This window comes from Poecilia mexicana, unplaced genomic scaffold (assembly GCF_051168715.1).
Source record: "Poecilia mexicana isolate PSO_F unplaced genomic scaffold, ASM5116871v1 scaffold_20, whole genome shotgun sequence".
Taxonomy (NCBI): Eukaryota; Metazoa; Chordata; class Actinopteri; order Cyprinodontiformes; family Poeciliidae; genus Poecilia; species Poecilia mexicana.
Genome location: NW_028263389.1, coordinates 11,819,832 through 11,842,378, shown reverse-complemented (window position 1 = coordinate 11,842,378; position 22,547 = coordinate 11,819,832). Strand labels below are relative to the sequence as shown.

The 22,547-nt window shown below is 42.4% G+C and overlaps 1 protein-coding gene across 1 annotated transcript in view; it reads left to right on the top strand.

The window, feature by feature from the left end:
• Positions 1-388: 388 nt before the first annotated feature.
• Positions 389-22,547, top strand: part of boc (BOC cell adhesion associated, oncogene regulated) — a 33,891-nt gene continuing 11,732 nt past the window's right edge. The window contains exons 1-3 of the mRNA XM_014975467.2: positions 389-979; positions 18,149-18,277; positions 19,862-20,134. Of these exons, the coding sequence (XP_014830953.2) occupies positions 18,166-18,277; positions 19,862-20,134 (385 nt within the window). The 5' untranslated portion in view covers positions 389-979; positions 18,149-18,165. The remainder of the gene's footprint in view (positions 980-18,148; positions 18,278-19,861; positions 20,135-22,547) is intronic.

The following is a 22,547-nucleotide window of genomic DNA, read 5'->3' as shown; positions in this document are numbered from 1 at the left end:
TAGGTATACAACTGGATGGATTTGTTTTTAACCAAGCAGGTTTTAGAAAGCAAAACGGTGAAGGTTTGTGCTCAGCACTCATCTGATCAAGGGGCAACAAGTGGTTGGTCATGGTGGGAGTCCCTGCATTCTTCCCTCCAACACCCCCCCCCCCACAATCAAACCCTGTGATCCAGGAATACCCAGTTATTAATGAACTGGACCCCTCATTTAAAGTGTGCTGACTGAAGTGTGGAAGAGATCTCCAGTGAGAGCACAGAGGGAGGGGGTGAGTTTAGGCTGTGATCACTGTGCTGTGAGTGGTCCGCACCACAACAACACAACACCAGGACAGCACAGTACACAGCTGCGCCTGAGGGCCTGCAGGCCTCAATGGAAGGGGGTCAATACAACTTCGGAGGGGATCATGGAATACCAAATCAGGTGGGGGAATAGAAGGAGGGAAGGGGGATGGGGGGGCGCTCTTTTTCCACCCAAACTCACTTAAACTCAAATACGTTTTTTTTCTTTTAGTTTTATATTTCTTTAATTACACACAAGACTCTCTATGTTCCAGTTCCAGGCAGACTGTCTCTGGAAAGCCCTAACGTATAGTGAAATTGGTGGAAAATCGACAGTGCAGTACCCAGCTCAGGGATTTTTTTTTTCCTTTTTTTGGGAGCCAGTCCCCATTGTTCAGATCCCTCCTCCTTGCTTGGGAAGTGGGAGGACCCGAAAAGGCGTTCCAAAAGGGAGGAATTGTTTGAGAGCTCAGTCATCCAAAAACGGCCTTTCAATGTGAGAACTTGGGGAGCCGAAGGAAGAAAATGTCGGTGGCATCGCAGTAAATTACTAAAGCAGCGAAGCTTTAGAAAGGGAAGAAGAAGAAGAAAAGTGTCTATTTTTTTTTATTTTTTTTTTTATTTTTGAGGGAGAACTACAACTCAGAGGAGAAGCCAGGAGAAGGATCGTGAGAACCGCAAAGCTACAGCCAGATTTGGTGAGTTTATGGCTTCATGCGGTCCGTGCTGTTGTGGCGCTACGCTGCCTGGGAGCATCTACTACTAATCTATCAATAAATTCCTCTACCTCGGTGCGTGTTTCCAGTTGTTATCGTGACTTAAGGAACGATCTGCTTCTTTATCCACCGAGAAACTCTTCCAACTTTCTAGATCATAAAGTGTGTGCTTTTGATAGCCGCATTTGTTTTGTTTTGCTCTTTTAGAAAATCACGTAAACCTCTCCCAAACTGTCTTCATTGACGCCGTTGGTGTTTGGATCTTCGTGTACGACGTGTTCGTCGGCGTCAGATTTGCTTATTATAAGTGGAATTAACTTTGTTGTCGGGCTTAGCTTGTTGTTGATTGGACGATAAGCCTGCGCTAGTGTTATCCAAACTTTTTCCTCTAAACTCCTGCGATGTATTGCAACACAATACACGTTAAAGCAGAGCTAAGATTGCAGAGTGACACGTTGCAGACTCTAGGAGTTGTGTTTTTAACGCGCATTAGTGTCTTTTTGGTTGGGAAATGTGTGCAGGGTTTGCAGGCCGCAGCCTATAGTCGTTTCCATAGGGTAAGGGCAAAACAAAACCTGGGGAGCAGAGCCGCATTTATCCCCATGATATCCAAAGGGAGCAGACTGAAGGGGTGCTGAGTGTGAAGGAGCTCGTTTGTTTCGTCTTTCTGTCGTAGAAAACAGAAAATGAATGACGGGGTTGCAAGAAGTCAGAAAAAAAGATAACATTTTTATAGACGGTAGCTGTTTTCAATGTCTGGATAAGCATAGACAGGGAAAACTATTTGTATTTCTATGCTTTTTCCTCTATATAAATGAGCCTGACTATTTATTTGTCCATTTATTTGCCTGTTAGTCACCCGTCTATACATCTTTTCATCCTTATAGTTATCTTTTCGACTAGTTTTTCCAGGTTCCATACTTAAATCTTAACCATCATAAAAGTTTTCCTCTAATTCCAAAGTGAACTATTGTGTTTATACTTAAAAATGAGTACAGTGACACATTTGAGTTTGGAAAAGAGTGGCGTTTTGACATAAGAAAGGTGAAGCACCCATTTTAATTTACCTTGAAATTTTGCATATCTTTTAAAAGCAGTTTCTATACTGTTCATTTTGGTGATATTGCATGCCTAAAATTAGGTTTATTCTCATCAGTTTGGTCTCCTGTCAGTGCAGCTGCCCATACAACAAAACAAGCCCACCTGAGTATATTCTCCTCACCCTAAAGTCCTGCTGTCAGAATGACCCTATTAAAAGCTTCTAGTAAAGAGGCAGCCGCTGGAGCTGCCTTACGGGAATGTAGGTGCTGTCAGGAGAGTCTGTCCTGATATCATCCTCTCATTCAGGTCTGAAATAATGAGAAAAATGCTTGTCAGTCCTCCAGGCTGCTAATGAGTGTTGGCCAGGAAGAGCAGGAGGTGGAGAAGGCCTGCTGGAACAGCCGCGGGGGCTCAAGTTTCCAACCCCAGGTGTCGTTTTGTGATTTGGATTACATTTAGCCTCCGCGGCCTCTTTACATGGAGGGGGACCTCTGTAATTCAGTGACGGACATGGCATCGGACAAGAGGGCCCGATTGTTCCCGCTGAATCAGTGTCACTTGGATTAAAAGTCGAAACGAATGGCCTGGCCTCCCCCAATTAGGCGCCGGGCCTATAAGCGAATTAATTGGTCTCAGTTAAAAGAAGGGGGCCTTGTTGTTCGCTCGTTGGGCTCTTGTTGTTTTTGCTGATCATCTCTGACAGGCGGGCGGATCAAAGTTGGAACTAAATGATTCCAGTCTGATTATCTGCCTGTTTTCTCACACTACTTTGGCCTTTTTGATTAAGTAGGAGTGCCATAAGCTCCTAATCAACTCCAGTGCCATTACACTTCCCAAGCCACTGTGAAAGTAGATTTATTAGGATGACTTAAAGAGTTTTTCTTGGCTACTAAGGCAACTTTTGACTCATGTTAACCTAATCAGCAAAAGTAGGTCTTTTTTTCCCCCCTTGTGGTTCCAACCCTTTCAAGCAATGCTGACAAATATTTTAGTAAATATATCCCCAGTCCTAGGATTACTTGCTTTTGCTCAACCTTTTCTGACCTATAATCATGATATCAAGCTAAGACGATCTGGTTTTCTTACTCAAGCAATGGCTGATGGCAATCAGGAAAAAGAAAGTTGTAGTTTGGCATTGTAGTGAGGTTTTATACCAGAAATTCCTATCATCCAGACTAGACTGAACAATATGAATCTAACTCTTTGAATGTAGTTCTGAAAATTAACTTGCAGGAGATTCTCATGGGTGTGTTGACCTGATGTAACAACATTACGGCATCTCAGATTTTACTTTGATTCAAAGTAACATTTATAAAATGATCTACCTAGGGCAAATAGTTAAGACTACTTTAGATGTCAGCAACTTTTTTTTTAACCTTGAGAGCCTTTTAAGGAATTTCTACAAAGAAATACATTTAAAACAGAGCCACAAAATCTATTTGACCCTTAGAAAAGGAGACATCTTGTAAAGTTTCTAAAAAATATATTACGTAAAATTTAATTTTCTTGTAAAAATGACTAACTTGAAGTTATTTTTTTTCACATAACAGCTATAACTTCTTTTTAGCTGAACTGCTTACAACAACCACAGAACACTGGTGCTTTTGGTGGCAAGTTGCATAGCCATACAATACAAGTGGCTTAAAGTGGGTTCACTCCATCCAATCTTTAGCTAAACATCTTTCCTTCAATTGGCAGAGAAGAATAGGAAGTCTTCTTTCAGTCAGCTGACTGGCAGTGTTCAGCCATAGACTGGGGTACGACAAGTGTGATGTCATTCTGCTCCGAATGCAAAAACCTGAGCATTTTTGATACTGCAGCTGCCTGAAATATTGGTTTACCTTGATGCCAGTGACTGTAACTCGAGCAGCGCTTTCACACATATCACAGATCTTTGAGTCACTAAAGAAACAAGTGGATTTAGTTTGTCTGGTGTGCTTCCACATCTGGATGTAAATCAAAGTCTATAAAGTCTGTGTTTTAAGATTATTTTTCAGATAAGAAACAGCCGGCGGGACCAGAAGGTTTTCTGTTGGCGCCTGCATCTCACGTTTGGCATGCAGCAGTTTGGACTCTGGCGCTGGAAAGCGGCATTGTTATTACTAGTGGGTGTGACATTGGCATAAATTGACAAAAGAGGAAGGGAAAAAAAAAATCCTTCCTGAGGGCGTACTTTCATCTTTCTGACAGCAAGTATGCTTATGCTGTCATAGCAGCCTGCAGGCCGAATCTGTGGGCCTTTTAGCCGCACATGTGCGCACGTGTTGGTCGTCCAATCAGAACCATTTCTCTGCAATGGAATGCCTCACTTGTTGTTTTGATCCACAGCCGCTCTCACCTTTGCGGTTGTTTTGAGATTAAAGTGTTAAAGGAAGACTTTTCTTTTTGAGGGAGAAGAGAAAATGATTTGGCAGCAGTTTGTTCCTTCATTCTGAGTTGATGCAGCTTTTACGAAGGCAGCCGTTGCCAAATATGGCTGCTTCATCCTCTGCTGATCATAATGTCGGCTTGTTGACATACAGTGCATTAGTCCCTGTGGCGCTGACAGATTGAAGGTTTGGGCCCCCAAGAGGGAGTTCCTGTGTCCAGTCGGACATTGGATAACCTAAGAGGGACACCTGGGCTGGCAGGTGGCCAGGGGTCCGCGGCCCCCTCCCCCTGGGGCTGCATACCTCTCTTCTCTTGATCCTTACTGCCAGCCAGACCCACAGAGGGGGGCATGGAGGAATGCGATGTGAAAATGGAGGGAATAGTGAAGGAGAAAGTTTGAACAGAGTTGAGAGGACTGTAGTTGAAACAATTAAGATAGTGGGAGAATGAAAGGTATGTCGGGAAAGGAGCCGAAGAATCATTTATTTGCAGATTGTTTAACCGTGAGATGTCTAAAAGGCTTCCAGCATTTTCTAACATATTGTAGCACAGATGGAAAATTATTCTTCTGAACAACCTCGCTATGAAATATTCAACTTTCTGCTTCCTGATTAAATCTCACCTCTGCTAAAAAGTAGCTGCATTAATGAACAGTTGACAGTTGTCTTCCTTTCGAAAGCCTCATTGAGCTGTCTGTGCATTTTCTGGCTTCTTTTTTTAAACATCACACTGATTCTGAAAATAGCTAGTTGAGATTTCTCTCTTCAGTAAAATCTTCCACACTCAAGAAGTTGAATGGTGTTCGTCAAACTGGACTTGCCAGTTACAAGTAAAATTGTCATATTCTGGTCCCCATGTGATTATTCTGCTCAGAAGAATCCTAATTTTTATATATATGCTATAACTTTTACGTAACTCTTTCATAACTGTTCACAAGTCTATCCTTAAAGGAAGGGAACTACTAACTCTATAGTTAAAGCACAATCTGTAACGGGAAAAGCACACAAATTATACAAATTGATAATATAAGACGATAAAAGCCAAGTCATGGTTTATGACAACCTCATACAGGAATAGGAACGTTTTCTAACAATGTTGGATTGGACCTGTTAACTGTATCTGATAGGTAGGTAGGGGTAAAAATCCTCCAACTTTGCAAGGAATACACAGGGAAATTTATGTCTATGGTTAGTAATGCCAACCATGCAGATCTTGCCAATATGAGACGCTTAAAGCTGTTTAAAAAGGGAGCATTAACAATGTTGCCTTTGTTACTAAAATTACTGAAAACTCCTGTTTAACAGCAGGGCTGTGTAACATTGAATGCTGTCCCTCAGAAACGCGGTGCGACGTCAGCTCTTTTCTGAATATAAATGCTTTTTGTTTGAACACAATGACCCGATTAATAATTGTATATATTTGCAAAAAAAAATAAAAATAAAATAAAATGAATGGTACAACAATCAGACTTATGATTGTTCTAACGTTTGATTGGTCAGTGTTTTCATTTACTAGTGTACGTTTTGTATCTTGTGATATGTACCAATAGAAAAAGAAGAGTTGGGAAGCAATGATCTGTTTTGAAAAGAGGCAAATGAGATATGCTCCAGTTCCTTTTATTGGGGTTTAATTTATAAACACCTCTGTCTTCTAACCTGCAAGGTCTTACTTTATTTGTAGATTTCCAGTGAAGCAGAGAGACAGACAGCTCTGCTGCCTTGGGCTGGCTTTTAGGAAAAATTGGTGTTTTATTTTCTTTCGCGCTATTGTTTGGGTAGTTTTCAGTTTGTGAATAAAATATGAAAAAAGATGTTTACAGGTATTCTTAGCAAAAAACAGAATCAGACTCAACTCGCGTGACAATTTAGATCTTTACGAAATCGTGCTTCGAAACTGGCTGTAAAATCTCTGATTGGTGCATCTCTAAATCACACTTGAATTAACATCTTGATGGTGATTATTCTGAACCTTTGGAGTTAACTTCATTAGTTTCACTGCTTCAAGCAAAACTTAAGGCGCTCTTGATTGGATAATGAAGTTATTCTAGCCTTCCTCCGGGCTCCCTTCTACAGACAAACAGGCAAACACGCAGTTTTCGAGTGCTGTGTTTGCATCGTTAGATCATTGATCAACTCCAGACTCCACTAAGAAAGCTCTCTGTGTGTGTAGACAAATAATTCAGTGTGTGCAAAGCAGATATTTGGACAAAGATTAGGGGGGCGTTATTACGAGCCAAAAGCAACCCAGACGCTCTAATAGATCATTTGCACACAGACTTGAGGTCTGCGCTCACACTTCAAGCCTCGCAGTTGCGTGTATTTGGGAAATTTTCAGTCGTTTTTTAGGAGGCTTGCCTGTCTGACAGCAAGCTGTCCTCCAGGAATATTAACTGCACATTGTTTTCCTTTCTCCAGCAACAATAAAAAGCATCAAAAAGACATCTAAGGGGAATTTTGTTCGTGTTCCAGGTCTTTAACCAGTAATCAGATTTATTGTGTTGCAAGAAAAGTCATCATTGAAGAATGTCAGACTGGCAGGAGAAGACATGATTCAACAGAATAAATCACTGGGCACCAGATCACTTACTTATTGGGCCCCTGAGGTTATCAGAGCTGGAATTTTCCATCGACAGAATGGCTCCGTCTGCTTGTAAAAAAGTTGTGTGTGTGTCGGTTAACGTTTTAGTTTCTGATATTTCTAGAGGAGGGATTGTGGACATCTGCGGGCGGCTCTGAGTGATGGGACAAGTGGTAGCTCTCCAGCGCGTCGCAAACCCAGCTCCTGAAACCTAAAGCTGTTTTTTTTTCTTCTTCTTCTTCTTCTTCTTCCAGCTGTTTGTCCTCTCCACTAAACCGTTTCAGATCCACCAGCTCTCACTTCAAAACCTACAGCCAAACTCAGCTGCGCCATGTCAGACACTGCTGACGCCCCATGGCCTTTTCTTCAATTTCCTGCTTCTTCTCCCTAACCCTGTATCTGTTGTTGCTATAACTTTCTCCTTTGGCTGTTCCATACAGCTGCACAGCCTGTCTTTGCCTTATCTCTCCCTCCTGATGTCTCCCCATATCTGTTTTTCATATAATTTTTCATCCGCTCTGCTTTTCTCTTCTTTCCTTCGTCTCCCACTGAGAGTTTTAGGGCCAGGCAAACTCTCGCTCTCCCCTTTCCTCCCCCCACCCCCATCTTCTCTGGGTTCCTGCTGAATAATGGGGAGAAATTGCTCTTGATTTATAATTGGTTCCATTCACTCTGATGCATGAGCTGCCAAAAGAGTTTGGGGGCCCCTTTAACCCATCCAATACCCACTCTCCCTCCCTCTCGATGTTGCAGGAACACACAGGGAGCAGGCTGCGTGTACAGTATAGGCAGCTATAAAAGCCCACATTGGCCTGCAGTATTTTATCTCTCTGGCTTGAGGATAAGTGGTAGCCTGTGTTTTTGCCTGTTGACATTTGGTGTTGGAAAAACTTCCTCAGGTCTGCATGTTTTTGCGCCTCTGTGAATATACTTTTACCATGTAATGGTGTGATCGCTTGTTCGTGTGTCACAGAATGGTGGTAGTTAAATGAAATATGTGAGCGTTAGGGGTGTAGTGACACATCCAGCTCATGAGTTGAGGGAGATGCTCAACTTTTGGGTTCACGGGAGCCTGACGGCACTAGTCTTTTAGCTTTACGAATAAAATATTTCAATAAGTGTATCTTTAAGAAGGGTTTGGTCCAGGTTTGTTGTCTTAAATGTGCACTAAAAATGTTCTGTGTCTCCACAGAAAGGTTTGGTAACAATTTTAAAATTGTTTTGTAAAGGGTTTGTGAAATTATTCAGTCCAAAGCAGGCCAGTCGCCTCACATCACACCAGTAGCTACATGTTGCTCCTTCAGTTTTTATTCATGGCTCCTTAAACACATTTGACACACAGAAAATCATCTGGGCCTGGGGTCAAAGCATTTCAGTCACACATATGCACAGTTATCCGCACATGCAAAAAAGCAACAGAAAACCAGACACATCAATTATCATCAATAAACACATCTAATAAAGTGTTAGCTGAAGGAAGAGTCTTTAAGATTGGAGTCCAGCTGGGTTTATCTGGGTTTGGAAAAGTGCTATAGAAAAAGATTCTAGATACTCAGAAAAGTGTCTGTAGAGCCTTTGTGGAGTCTTTGCATTTGTATTGTGGACATAATGTCTGCTATCCACAAATGAAAAGGATTAGTCCCAATGGCTGCTTTCTTGTATCAGGTATTTCCATCAAGATTGGGAGAATCCAGAAAACTACAAATCCAGGTTCAGGCAGAAAGTGGGCTTGGTGTATCAGTCAAATATTCTAGACCATGTACCTGTTGAATTGCTTTTGAAAAATAAATTTAAAGAGTTTCAAACATATGATATACAACAGGATGTCAACCCTCAAGCAAACATCTTCATATCCAGAACCTACAAGCAAAGCCTAAACTTTACTAGAAAAGTCACATGGTGGCAGACATGACTCAATTTTTTGTCAAAAGTTACAAAAAATCCTTCATCTTTTGCTCCCAGATGGTAAAAACTGTCACCCTGGCCATCACTTTCTTCTTTGTTGTCTTTCTCTCTTTCAAACAGTCCTTCCTCCTTCTCTTCTTCCTCACCTCCCATCAGGTCTGGGTGGCCGTGATGATCCCGTCCTGTTCCCATGGCCCCACTGGGCATATTGGCATCACTATCCCAAGCCTAGGAATGTGGGTGGATGTGCTCACCATGGCATCATAATTAGCTCTGCGCGGCTAATTCGGCCTCGTTATCTAAATTATGCAAATGGCACTGTGCCTAATTGATTAGAACGCCGCCTTCCTCCACAACGCAGTAATGTCCAGATCCCATCCCTTAATCCTCCATGCGCTCTGTAGCTCGTTAGTGCCGGATTGGATGCAGGGGTGGGTGTAAAGGAGCGCTTGGACGGGCAAACAGCTTGTTAATACTTTGTAAAGCATAGGGATAAATATGTGTGTGGGTCTTTAAGAGAGCGCATTTTGGAGGGGGGAGGGATGCATTCTCAGCCTCATTAGGGATGCTTTTGATGTGTAATTTTATGGCATGAGAACGGGGGTGTTTCGAGTGGGTGTGGGGTTGGATTTGGACTGATCCCCTCTCCACCTGTTGAGCAGTATTTTCTTGCCAAATTAGACTCCATAAGGTTCCCTTCTGCCTGTGGAGCGCTCCGGGGGGAATGGGACGATAACTGGGAATCGACATAGGATCTGTTTGTTCCCTGACAAAGTCTTTTCTGGTGTGGAATATAAAACAAGAGCAGGGAGAGACAATAGTATTTTCACTCTGAAGCAAAATGGCTGATTTGTGAAAAAATTATGTGAAATTACATTTTAGCTTTTTCCCAGTTAAGGCATCTTTTTAGTAGGTTTGTAGATCTATAATGCATGTATGCTGATGGTATATTATACTTGTGCAATAAACTGACGATGAAGTAAATGTATACCAACTTTTGGCAAGATAACAACTAGCTTATCAATGGCTACATTTTGGGTCAGCAGCGAAGCACTGATTAGGATTATTCTCATTCATACAGATTTGTAATTTATCATCAGCCAGGTACTTTGACAGAGGTGGAAGTAATGAATGCAGCATAAATTGAAGGAATTATAAGGTTATCCTTTAAAACAAAATTTGATTTTTATTTAGAGTGACTTACTAATCTGAGCTGATTAAAGGAAAATTGGAAGCTTATGACTACTTTCTTTTTGAGCAGTGTGTCTCCAGAGGTGACAGAGGAAACTCAAAAAAAACAAAAACTGAAGTTTGTCTACATGGGTTATGACTAGCAAATTAATGAAACAATCAAATAATTTGAATGATACTCTGTTTACCAAATGTTAACTCTGTGCTAACCAACACATTTTCCAGGAATAGTTAGGAATGGCTCATCCTGCTGACATATGCAACCCATACATGCATGGCTTTAAATTTTTTCACTACCTTCAGAGGCAAAATCTACCCAACTGCATACTGGGTTAGGCTATAAAGGGCCGAAATTAATACTAAACGGGTTCTAGCATTACTATCTAATGATAAGGCTACCAAACAGTGGGTTGAAAAGAACAAGTATGTGGATTAAAGTGTTTATTTTATTTTATTGTTTTAAATTTCTGCCTAAAAGCATGAAAAAGTAACACAAAAAGATCACAAAATCCCTTCTGAATACACACTCTACAGAAATGATCAGTCTGTCCTCCAGTGCCAACAGAAGTTATCTATACGACCCACTGTCATTTCTATCATTATACAGCTTCATTTTATCATCCTACCCATTTTTAAAATGACAATGTTAGAAAAATAAATGATGTGGCTCATTTCTTTAAGGCTCTGACCAACATTTGTTTAGTTTTTGTAATGTTTAAGTAGCTGAAACATTCATACCCACAAAGATACAAGTTAGGAGCTTTGGCAATGTTCACCACAGTGTGCCGCTGACCAACTAAACAGGAATCATGTTTGACTTTTTCATGCCATCACTATACGTCACTTAAAGTGCCCCCAACTATTATTGGCACCCATAGCAAAGCCCCAAAATGATTTTGTCTGTTATTGCAGTATCATAACTTTGAAAATAACAAAAAATTCAGAAAAATGTTAACTTTAATTGCCCATCTTGATTTTGGAAAAAGGAAAAGTTACTCACATCATATTTTCCCCATTTCTACAAAAAGAGCAATGTTCAGAACAGGTTTAAGAATTAATGCTGGCTTACTGTGTGTGTCTCACCACCACACACAGTGAGTAGATGGTACGTAAGTAAAAAAAAAAAAAGAAAGCTCAGAGCCTCACCAAAAATCCTTGTCTAAATTTATAAAGAGGGTTAAGGAGTTAAAAAGGTAATTTGAAGGGATTATCTTGGAGCGTAGTACTTTTACCCCAGGATTGTTCTAGCACCAGAACTAGTGCATTACTAAAGGCCGAGTTTGTGGCTAGTAGCACAGTTGTTCATAATACCAGCTTTGACAGATGATCTATGGAACTTTTGATTGGACGAAAGAACACGCCAAGATCAGCCCACAGTGAAGTTTGCTCACAGCAGCAGTATTTATTGTAATATAATTAGATGTTTGCTGTGACAGAATTGCAAAATGAAATGTTTGCGCCACAGATTTGTTGAGAATGTGCTGATTGATGGAGAACTCATGGGTGGTTAAATTCAGAGAAGGGCTTCTTGTTGTTTGTGTTGCATGTCCATCTCCCGTTAATGAGGTCGATGGTAAATCGGGCAGAGTGCTGGTTTGTTAAGCTACCTCACCACTCGTCTCATCGCGCGCCGCTCGGCACAAATCCCAGGCGGCGACCGAGAGGCCAGCGACCAGATTGACGGAGTAAGGGGAAAATATGTTGGGACACTCTCACAAACACTCCCTCTCATTGACGAGGCTCTGCTCTCTCCTCCCGCTCGCCTGCCAGTCGACGTCCTCTATATTAATTTAAGTTGCTGTTCGGCTTTCCCAGTCACCGCCCCCACTGCCGCTGCTTTCATGAACTCCTTTTTTACCATTTCACATCAATCGATAAAGGCATTGACCACCCCCCTGTTCTTCCCTCCTGCCTCCACAGACTCTCCACTCTCTAACCTCTCTGCCACGCATCCTCCCCCCGTCCTCTCTCTTTGGTCATTGAGCAGGGCCCATCAGCTCTTCCCCGGGCCCTTCAGAGCAGCGTCTCCCTTTTCTCCAGGGGTCTGCGGGGTCTTTGTCCGTGCACCGGCTCACTGCTTTACAATGACTCTCCACTCTATTAAGGTGCGTTCTGCCTGTTAGCGTCGCCAGGGGCAACCGGCCTCCCGCATGGCAGCTATGCGGCTCGGCATTGTGGGCCTAGGGCTTGAGCGGGGGCAGTTGAACCCCCGGCACTCCTCACACTTGACACCGCATGTGTTTATCTAGAGGGGGGGAGCTTTGTGGTGTTTGGAGAACCTCCAGAGTGAAATGTTGGGAGGGGGCATGGAGGGTAAAAAGACGTAAAACTGCAGGAAGGGGGGGCAAATTTGGGGAGGTGATAAATATTCAACAGCTCAACTCCTCTGGAGTTACTACCCTGCGAGCACTTCACCTCCTCCCTCCCTCCTGCGTGCCTTCTCCATGCCAGAAAGCAGATGGAATGTGAGAGCTCAGGGAGGAGGCTCCAGTCTGGTTTTATCCAATTAGCAGGGTTGTCAAAATGAATTTATCCACGGAGGCAGGGGGACAATGGGACTGGCAGTGGCCCGAGAGGACAGGGTCCCTCGCTGTCTTTACTTAGCACGCTCACAATGAACTTCTGTCAAGTGACTCTCCTGCTCATCATCTTATAAGGCACTTGCATAGCTATGGTCATGATACATGCCTGTGCACCACAGATACTGTGTTGCATTGTCTCTTAGTTGTTCCTGTTTTGGGGTATGTTTGTTGAGACAAGTATTTATATCTCATTAAGTTACACCACATGTTGAAACGTTGCTGTTCTGAGGGTTTTTTTTTTTTATCTTGTAAAATATTTATGCCTTGCCCTGTATGTGATTATGTTTTAGCTCTTGAAGCACGAGGCAACAGCCTTCACAAGAAAAATTAAGCCTTAAGGAAAGACCAGAATTTATGAAGCAAGTTTATAAGTTTTCTGCCTTGATTAGATGACTCTCGTAGTACCCGTTATTTGGTCTAGATGTAGATCGGTTGGTCTTGGAGATGTGGCCAACAGCTTTTCCAAGAGCAAAGCAAATATTTTAACTCCAATGATGAGATAATTTTCTATGCAAATGCTATTTTATGACCAGGATTGTGTCAGAATGAGATTCTCAAGATATGACTACCTTCAGTCAAAGCCCCGCTTCTCCAGGTATTAACTCGCATAGCTAAAATATTTACATTTTGTATTAGTTATCAAGAGCTTATTGCACAGAATATTATCCTTGTCCTAACTGAAGTTTAATAAGCTTATATCGGCAAATAATAAGTAGGGCAATCTGTTGGCGCTTGTTCTCTCTCTCTCTCTCTCTCTCTCTTTATTAAACATTTTCACTTCATGTTTTTCAAGAGCAGAAACATTTCCAAACAACTGAACTTGATTTTCTTTAATGGAAGGAGAGAGTGTTGTGTTGTAGTTTGCTTTCATCCTGCTGAATGGCCAGTAGGGTAAGTAGGGATGCTGTTTCACACTGGTTCTTTCTCTAACATCTTACTGTACATGAATAAATTTAAATCTTAGGAGAGGTCTAAAAAACAGAAAATGTTGTAGAGGTTCTGAAACTAAAGCTTCTAATAATCTTGATAGTCCTCAGTACCAATAAACCAAAGTAATCCATGTCTTGGTTGGCTGGAAACAGCTGGATCATTTAAGAGTACAGTACGCCACCCATAGCCTCCCTGTGTAAAACACAAAGTGGGAGATTTTGCTTTTTAAACCTCTTCACTTTTATAAAAGTCATTCTGGCCAGAAACATTTAACACGTTCTGGTCTCAGTACATGCTTGACAGGAAAGATCACTGGTGACTCACTGCCTCCTACCTCCACAATCATCTGCTGTTTCATAAATAACCACCAATAAAAATGGTTCCAATGGTTTGAGAGTTGATTAAATGGTGTTGGTGTAAGCCTTATATGATGGTTATGAAACGGCTGTTTCACCTAAAAACCCAACCACATTTAGCAGGCATTAATAACCGTACCAGAGCTGGCTTCTCAAATAAAAGCATTTTATTGGCAAAAATTGGAGACTGCACAATTATTCTGGCTGAATGGATACTTTTGTAATTAAAGGTGTTTATTTAACATGAAACAAGCTGCCACCACAATAAACTAACTGCTCTTAATGAAGATCCACGACTTGTAATGTTAGGAATGTGTTTTCTTTCCATCGAGCTACTCTACAGCCATCAAAGCAGCTCTATGAGAAGCTGAAGTTATATAACTTTTGTTTTTTTGTTCTTTGTCGCCTTTCATGAACGTCTTTAGGCCTGATGTCTGCTCTAACTGTTCTCTGTTCTCCAGACAGAAAAAATACCCATAAATCAAGCGGAAGCGGTCTGTTTTAGTTGCTTGATTCTAAGAAATTCTTTACTCTATCTTTTAATGTGGTTACAGAAATGCCATTTTCTCCTTGAACTGCCTAATTTGGAAAGCTCAAGCTGTTTTATACCTGCAATGCAAGACTGTATTTTAGAAGTTCGCCATGCTGCGGTGTTTCTTGTGTTGAGGCTAAAACAAAAAGGTCTCGGTATGCAAACACAAGCCGAGCTGCTAATTTAGTGGAGCTGTCCGGGTGGATGCTCTGTGTTTTATCAGTCACCCTGATGCGTAGGAGGCTCCATCTGCCTCTACGTCTGTAACCTCTCTGGGAGCGATGGATGGAAAAACTTGGACATAGATGTCAGGCCAACTTTTCATCTTGAGGCAAAGCAAACAGAGGACCCAGCTGACTAATGAATCAGACAGACAGGCTCAGAGGAACAGGGCTGCCTTTTAGGGACCGATGATATACGACGAGGGGCCTACTCAAAACCGCTGACACAACAAAGCATTATCTCTGTCTCTGCTCATGTCATGTCGTCCGTCTGCCGATTTTGCAACAAACCGAACAGGTAAGCGGTTTCAAAGCGGGGCGGCGTAACCCGTTGTGTGTCCGCTTGGCTGGTCGCTCAGTGTGGTTTACAGGTATTGACTCTCGCAACTGTGACAGGTGCTCGATACACATGTGCAGCCAGCTGTCCTGAGTTGTGTCCATAATGCAAACAGCCACAGAAGCCACAGGCCTTCAGCTCTGCTGCCTCCTGGATCCAAGCAGTTTGCTGTTTGTTTACAGAGTAAACCCGCTACCGATGGGCCTCTCTGTGGACAAGAGAGTGAATGAGAAGGAACAAATTTGCGAGGCTTCCTCCAGAGGTTACAGAAGGCACCATAGTTATTTTGTTTCTGGTCATTGTGATACTATTAGTCTGTTAGTCTGTGAAATGATGATGATAAAACAAAAACTCCTCGAGATAACCACCAGGTTTTGAGAAGATTGATAAAGACTTCAGTGTCTGAATGGATTTTTTTTTTTAAATGCAGAGCTAATTGTCATCTAAAATAAAATAAAAACCAACAGAATATAGTTATGTTGTCTATAAAAGTCAATTCTTCCAGGATAATTGCTATTAGCAGAACAAGCTAATATTGCTAAAGCTGTGTTTTGTCCAGAGATGACTTTAGCAACTAGCTATTCACTGACATGTAATTGAATGTATGTTGCATTTCAATGATTTATTGTTAGATCAGAACTATTTATTTATTTATTTATTTATTTTTTAGCCTACAAAAGTTCTGCGTGGAACCTTTGTACTTGCGTGTTGTTTCTGGTACGCCCTTAAAGCTGACACACAAGCAACATCTGTGAATAGCAGCAACGTATGACAAAGCTGCTACTGTTGGCTCGCTACGGATCAGTGTTTCTGTTTCTATTCCAATTCCTGCCTCAAAACGATCTGATAGGATGTTGGACAAAAAGGAGTTGGCCTATCACTGGTTTATTCAAGCCTAAAATACCATCTTAATGCAAAACATCTGCAACAAACAAACAGCAGCAAGCAAAGATGTTCCCAACGCCATTGTTGGGTCCACAGTTAAAAAATTTTAAAGAGTTTTTTCAAAGAAGTTGCACGAATGATCAGGGGTTCCTGAGACATTTGAAATCTGAATGGGTAGAATAGGACTTTGCCTGATGGATGAATAACCTATTTAAGAGAATAAACAATAAATATCTTTGTTTTCGTGCTCACTTGTCTATTTATTCAGTAGTTTGGCAGCAAAAAGGGTTTTTGAATTGACAATGTAGTTTATTTTGTTGATTTATAGTTTTTAATTAAAATGTGATCAATTGCAATTAATTGCACACCCTGCAATTAACTTTATGCAGTTTTTACCCACCCGGTGGTCATGCCAGATTTTGGCTTTGGTATGGTCCCCTTGTCATTGAAAGTTGGGGGGGGGGGGGGGGAAACTCTTGGGACTGTCAGACTTGTAAGAAGTAAAAAAAAAAAATTAAATAAAATTACAATCCATATCAACACACTATAAATTACATCGGATGGGGAAGGAAAGCAGTACTAAAATCTACTCAAACTGAAAGCATTTGGGCCACTCATGAAGTCTGACTCACAGAATCTGCTTCGTGTAAAAGCCTGCCTAATAATTGCTCATTTCAGGAGTCCTCGCCTTCTATTTCAGCACTCTTCTCTCAGCAGCATGCGAGTCCACCATGATTGATTTCAAGAAATAAACAGAAGATCACATGTTTTCTGCCTTTTACACCAGAGTATTACAGTTAGGGCAAAGGGGCCTGTTTCTACTGGCTAGGTACTTGTGATGCTGCATCCAAACTGACACGGAAAAAACCCCCAAATTTATTTCAATGTGTATTGAGAGAAAAAAAAAAAAAAAAAAAAACGTCTGTTGAAAGTTACAGTAACTTGCAGCACCGCACATTGTGTTTTCATGCGAATGGCTTGCTGCTGCTGTTTTCATCTGAATTCATCATTTGGAGTTGTTTACACATTCAGGTTTCTGCAGAGCAATGTGTGGTCTGGTTTAGCAGTTGCAGACATTGGGAGCTGTTTTTCCATTAGCCTCCTCTGCTCATTTTCAATAAATGTGCCTGGCAGCAAAACGTTTTTTACGGCTCCCATTAGATGATGGAGGTGCGCTGTAAGAGTTTCCACTAACTGTTTCTCCTTCTTTGCCCTCCCCCCCCCCAATCCCCAACCCCAAGCCATCCTAAGCCCGTAACACAAGTCTGTATTTGTGTGCGAGAGAGCGCCATTAATCGTTCCTCCTGCTCTAATAGGATAAATGTGAAAGTTGTGTTCTGCTTCCACTACTGCAGGACAGCTGAGTGTGTTCAGAGGCATGCAATCGTATGTTTGTAGGAGTAAAAGGGGGAGAAAGAGAAGTTCACTTTTGGAGGACCACCCTCCTCATCCTGACGGGAAGTTGTTAGTTTAACCTGACAGGAAAGAATTCAGGAAACTTGGCTAAGACGACAGTGGAGAGAAAAGCTCTCCTCAGTGTGTTAGCTGTTCGTATACCGGCTATTACTTTCAATATATTCTGTTCTGGGGGATAAAATAGCACTCCTCTACCTTCAACACACTCATCACTGCTGGGATGTACATTCCCCCCTCCCACATCCCCTTCTTCTGTCCTGCCTCTCATTAGTTGCTCTTTGTCCCAGCTCCTGAATGCTGCCTATGTGTTTTCCCCTTCTCCTCTTCCCTCCCTCCTTCCTCCGTCTAAGCCCCTCTACCTGTATCGGTTACACCTGAGCGGGAAGGCGGCGGGCTCAGGTTACGGCCCGCTGAATGAGGGCGCCCCTTTGATGAGTGCAGGCTGGAGTGCGGGTGCAGGCGGAGGAATGGGGGTTGAGAGAAAAGAAAGGCTTTATTTGTGTCTGGAGTTTTGGCTGCTGAGGGTGCTGCAGAGTGCAGCCACCTCACCTGGGTTGTGTTAATGGCTGCCTGTTTTTGTTCGCGCGTACACAACCTAGATCCGAGCTGACAGAGGAGTGCATGTATGAGTTCAGGGGCTGCCTTTTTTGGTGAGCGTTGTTTGTCTCCCAGTCGAATCGTGTGTTTTTTTGGCGCAGGTGTTGGTGTTTCTGTGTGAGCCAGTCAGATTAACTGTGCTTAGGCTGTTTGTTTTCACTGCGCTAAGTATGTAAATGACCCTCTAATCATTATCTGTTGTGTTTTTCAGGGCACAGTGCATGGAAAATGTCTGGAAAGCAAGACTGGACTCCTTGGATGAAAAAGAGAAAAGCTCCAGTGTTTTGTGCTCTGGGTGCAGTTCTGCTGTGCTGCCTGCAGAGCGGCGCTTCAACCACTTGTGAGTTCAAAAACGACTGAAAGTCCATCTATTTCAGTAATTTAATTAAACTAAAACTCACTTGTTGTACATAATTACTGCATGCAGGGTCTTAACTTGAACCCCTTATTTTTTTCCATTTCTGTCCTCATGATTTATAGTTAATTCAATTCTTTCTCAGTAAATTACAATCAAAGCTATCCACTACTTTCAGTTTATGTCTGCCACACTTTCTCTTTCCACTCATCTATTAATATGTTTGGATACAACACTTAGAAATTGTAGGCTGAAAAATGACTGCGACACAGTTATTGTGTATTGAAAGTTTTTTTTTTATTATTGATCTTATGTAAAAGTAAAGTTTCATAAGAAACAGATTATTTTACATTCCCTGTAAATTGTAATCATCACAATGGACAGGAATAAACACATTTAAATATATTTACTGAAATAATAGACTTTTTTCACCAATATCCATTGAATATGCTTTAAAAGAATGTTAGATTTTAGATTTCTTCCACTATTCTGTAGTTTTATTAATCATAATAACACCGCTCCGTGCCATTTCCGACCTCCTCTCATTGGACGGTACTCCGTGTAGCCTCCCGTTCCAAGTGCCCAGTACATTTAGTTTTTCTAAACACCTGGTGCATGATAAGTCGTGCCAGGACGTTTTCTGGCTTCAACACAGGGAGTGAACTGTTTTATATGTCTGGCAGCAGCAGTTTATTTGAAATAGATTTGAATAAGGAGGTAATTTGGACGGGCTTGGATCGCCACCATGAGCGAAACTGGAGATGAAAAGAAGCTTTGTATAGAAAGCTGGAGTCGGTTCCTCATTAATCAAATTAATCAGTGAAGGTAGTTGATTGAATTATTTGTTATTAGTCGATTTAGTTTGATTAGTAGGTAGTACACCAACATCTACACCAAATTTGATGTAGATGTAAAGTTTAATAGTGCATCTATATGGATAAGTAGGTAGATGGAGAGAAAGAAAGTTCTCTTAATTAATCTTCCATTCATCTGGTCCATTTGTACAAAATTCATGTATATTCTCAGTATTCCTCTTTTTTCCTTCCTGTCTCTGTGCTTTCCAGCTGGGACATTTGAAAACTGACTACTGTTTAGTGCATTCGTTATACTCTTTTTGTATTTATACTTATAAATGTCCTCAGAAGGGCTGAGAACATGGCAGGAAAATGTGTGTGAATCTGCGCCACTGTGCAGCCCATGTACGAATCTTGTGTAACGCAAAAACACCAAATCTTACGAAGTATTTTTGACTAGTTTCTAGTGGAAATATGTTAGTATGCTTAAAATAAGATGAAACTAACTTACAAGTAGCTGTTCAACAATGTAAGAGTCAAAACTTCTTCAATATTGATAAGGAAGGTACTAGTTTGCACTGGCAGATTATTTAGCTATTTTCGCTGAAAAGTTTTCTGTAAGTTAGCATAGTCTCATTTTCAAGTGTGCTAGCATATTTGCAAGAGAAACTAGACTAGAATACTTGGTAAGATCTTGTGTTTTTGCTGTGTAGGTTTCACACGCTGTTCTGCTCTTAACCCTGATCTCGGCGCTTTTGTATATTCGTCTCTTCAGATGAGGTGCCGGTGTTCACCGAGGAGCCCGTGTCTGTGGTGCAGAAGCTGGGAGGCAGCGTCGTGTTGCGCTGCAGCGCCCATCCCGCCTCGGCCAAGCTCGGCTGGTGTCTGAACGGCGAGCAGCTGTCGAGCGGCGATCTGGGCGTGGTGCTGGTCCCGGGCAGCCTCCTCATCCCCGCTCTGACCAACCGGACGCTGGGCAGATACCAGTGTGTGGCCAGCACCGGCGCTGGTTCTCTGGCGAGCGTGCCTGCTAACGTCACCGCTGCCAGTGAGTAGTCGCCCACACAAAACCGTAACAAATAAACACGCAGGCCTCTTTATGGTTTAGTCAGAGTATCCAAAAGGCTCCCTCAAGTTGATTTTCCTCGAGTAGAACAAAAACAGTGAGGAGGTGGTATTTGTTTGCTTAAAAGTTTTATCAATACATTGTAAACTCTGTACTTTTCCAGCGGTTATAGCCTGTTTGAATCTGGGCTCTACTGAGGGCTAAAACTATCTGACGTTTTTCTTCTTGCGCTGAAAATCGGATGAGAACTACAACGCTCGTGTGTTCAGTTGGACAAAAGCAGCTGCTTTGATAGTGAGTCATATTGATCTATTAGTTAAAATAAATGACTCCTCATGCTTTCAGCGCTTGGCTGCACCAAGTCTGCACTCTTATATTTGATATGGATCATGGGACTGAGAGAAGGCCTGAAACTGTGAAACATGAGCTTCAGGAATGGAGGGGACCCTGGGGCCGGGGGCCGGTCTGAGCAGGGGGGAAAAGAAGGGACCGGCGCTCACCGTGGGGGCCCTCTACCTTCAGTGGCTCCTTTTTTTTTTTTTTTTTTGCTCCTCTCAACTCCACATTCCACTCCACAGGGCCTGACAGCAGGCCTGGTCAGAAATTACGGCCCCATTATTGGGAAGAGGGCTGGAGGGAGATAAGACTGGTGTGTGTGTGTGTGTGTGTGGGTAGGGACTGGGGTTGGCGGAGGATATGGGTTTAGGCAGGGCTGCTGTTAACAGTATTGTTTTACATGCACAGATGTGATTGATGTGTGAAGTTGCCTCAACTTGGGAAGCTCTGGGTGTTTTTAGGCCAGTCGAGACAAGACCCTGACAGGAGATGAGACGAGACGTCACACTCACACTCTCACACATCTCTCTCTCTCTCTCTGCACATTTTCACTCCCTGTCACTTTCTCTCCTCCTCCTTGTTTTCATTGCTCTTTACCTTCCCCTGTTTTTTTTGTTTTTTTTGTCATCTGCAGCACTGATCTCTTCATCTTTCCTCTTTCCAGCACAGCATCTCTGGCGCCTCGCAAAATGTTTTCACATTTATTTCCTAACAAACACAGACGTTAATGTATTTTATGGGGAGTTTATGACCAACAGAAACGACGGTATAATTACGAAGCATAAGGAAAATGACTCCTGGGCTTTTGATTCTCTTCTCAAATTGAAATGTAAAACTTGTGGTATGCATTGTTTCCAGCCCGCTCAGCTGCAGATCTTTCAGGGTTCATCATCTTTTCCCCTTTTGAGTCTAAAAATGTTGCCTATTTCGTTTGGCTGATTTTCTCCATCTAACCTGACACATAACCTGCAAAAAACATCCCCCCACAGCATGATACCGCCACCTCTTTTTCAGTGAGCATTGCGTGCTCTTTCCATGTTGAGACAATGAGTGTTGCGATAAGTGCTCCGAGAGATGTGCTTTAAACCTCTCCAAAAGCGCCATAGGTGCATAAATACTCCTGCAAGGCGTTGTACACAGGCATTAACATTTGAATGTGTATAAATCATCCTGGAACATCCAGATGTGGAGCTGGCTTCTGAAAAAAACAAACAAACAAAACAAAAAAAAAACGTCTCTAATTTAATAAAGGTTCTCCTTGGCCACCCCCAGATCTCCTAAGGAATCGCTCCATGGGGAGCCTGTACGTGCTTTCCTCTCCTCCTGAGCCCTCTGAGCTGTACGCACATGTTTTTTACCATCAGTCTAGGTTGATTCCAGACCCTCTGCACCATCCAAATCCACCCCAACCCTCTTTTTTTCTCTCTCTCTGTCTCTCTTTGGCAGTACTTTAAAAGCTGCTCGCTCAAATTCCTGCGCTGACAATCAAGCCCCGCCGTATATCTGCACAACACGTTGCACAAACATGTTCGGATTCAGACGCAAAAACACAGACAGGCCTCCTGCTGCTGCGCATAAAAATGATGAATACACTGTCTCTTCTTGAAATATTTTTTGTGGGCCCTGCCAAGCTGCCCTGGTGTGGGAGGTCTGCTTCACTTTATGCATACAATCAATCCTCTGTGCGTGCAGGGATGCTCGCTCGCACAAAAAAAGGTCTCGCACGCGCGCGCACACCTGAAAGGTATTCTGAAAGGTTGTTTCGGTGAAGAATGCGGGAGGGGGGAGTTGAACGGAGGGTTCAGAGGTGTAAATGGGGTGAGGGGTGGGGGGGGGTAGAGAAAGAGGAGGATGGGTAGATGCGAAGGCTGGGGCTGTAAAAACAGCACCCGATTGATTTAGCAAATGGAGCGCCACACACACACACACCACTAAAGCTTTGCATGCCCTGGCTTGGATTCTCATCTTTCAGAATCGGCGCTGACAGAGTCTTGAGATGGAGCTGTTGAATGTGTGTGTGTGTACCCTGATCTGCCTCCCTCATTTCTCCCATCAAAGC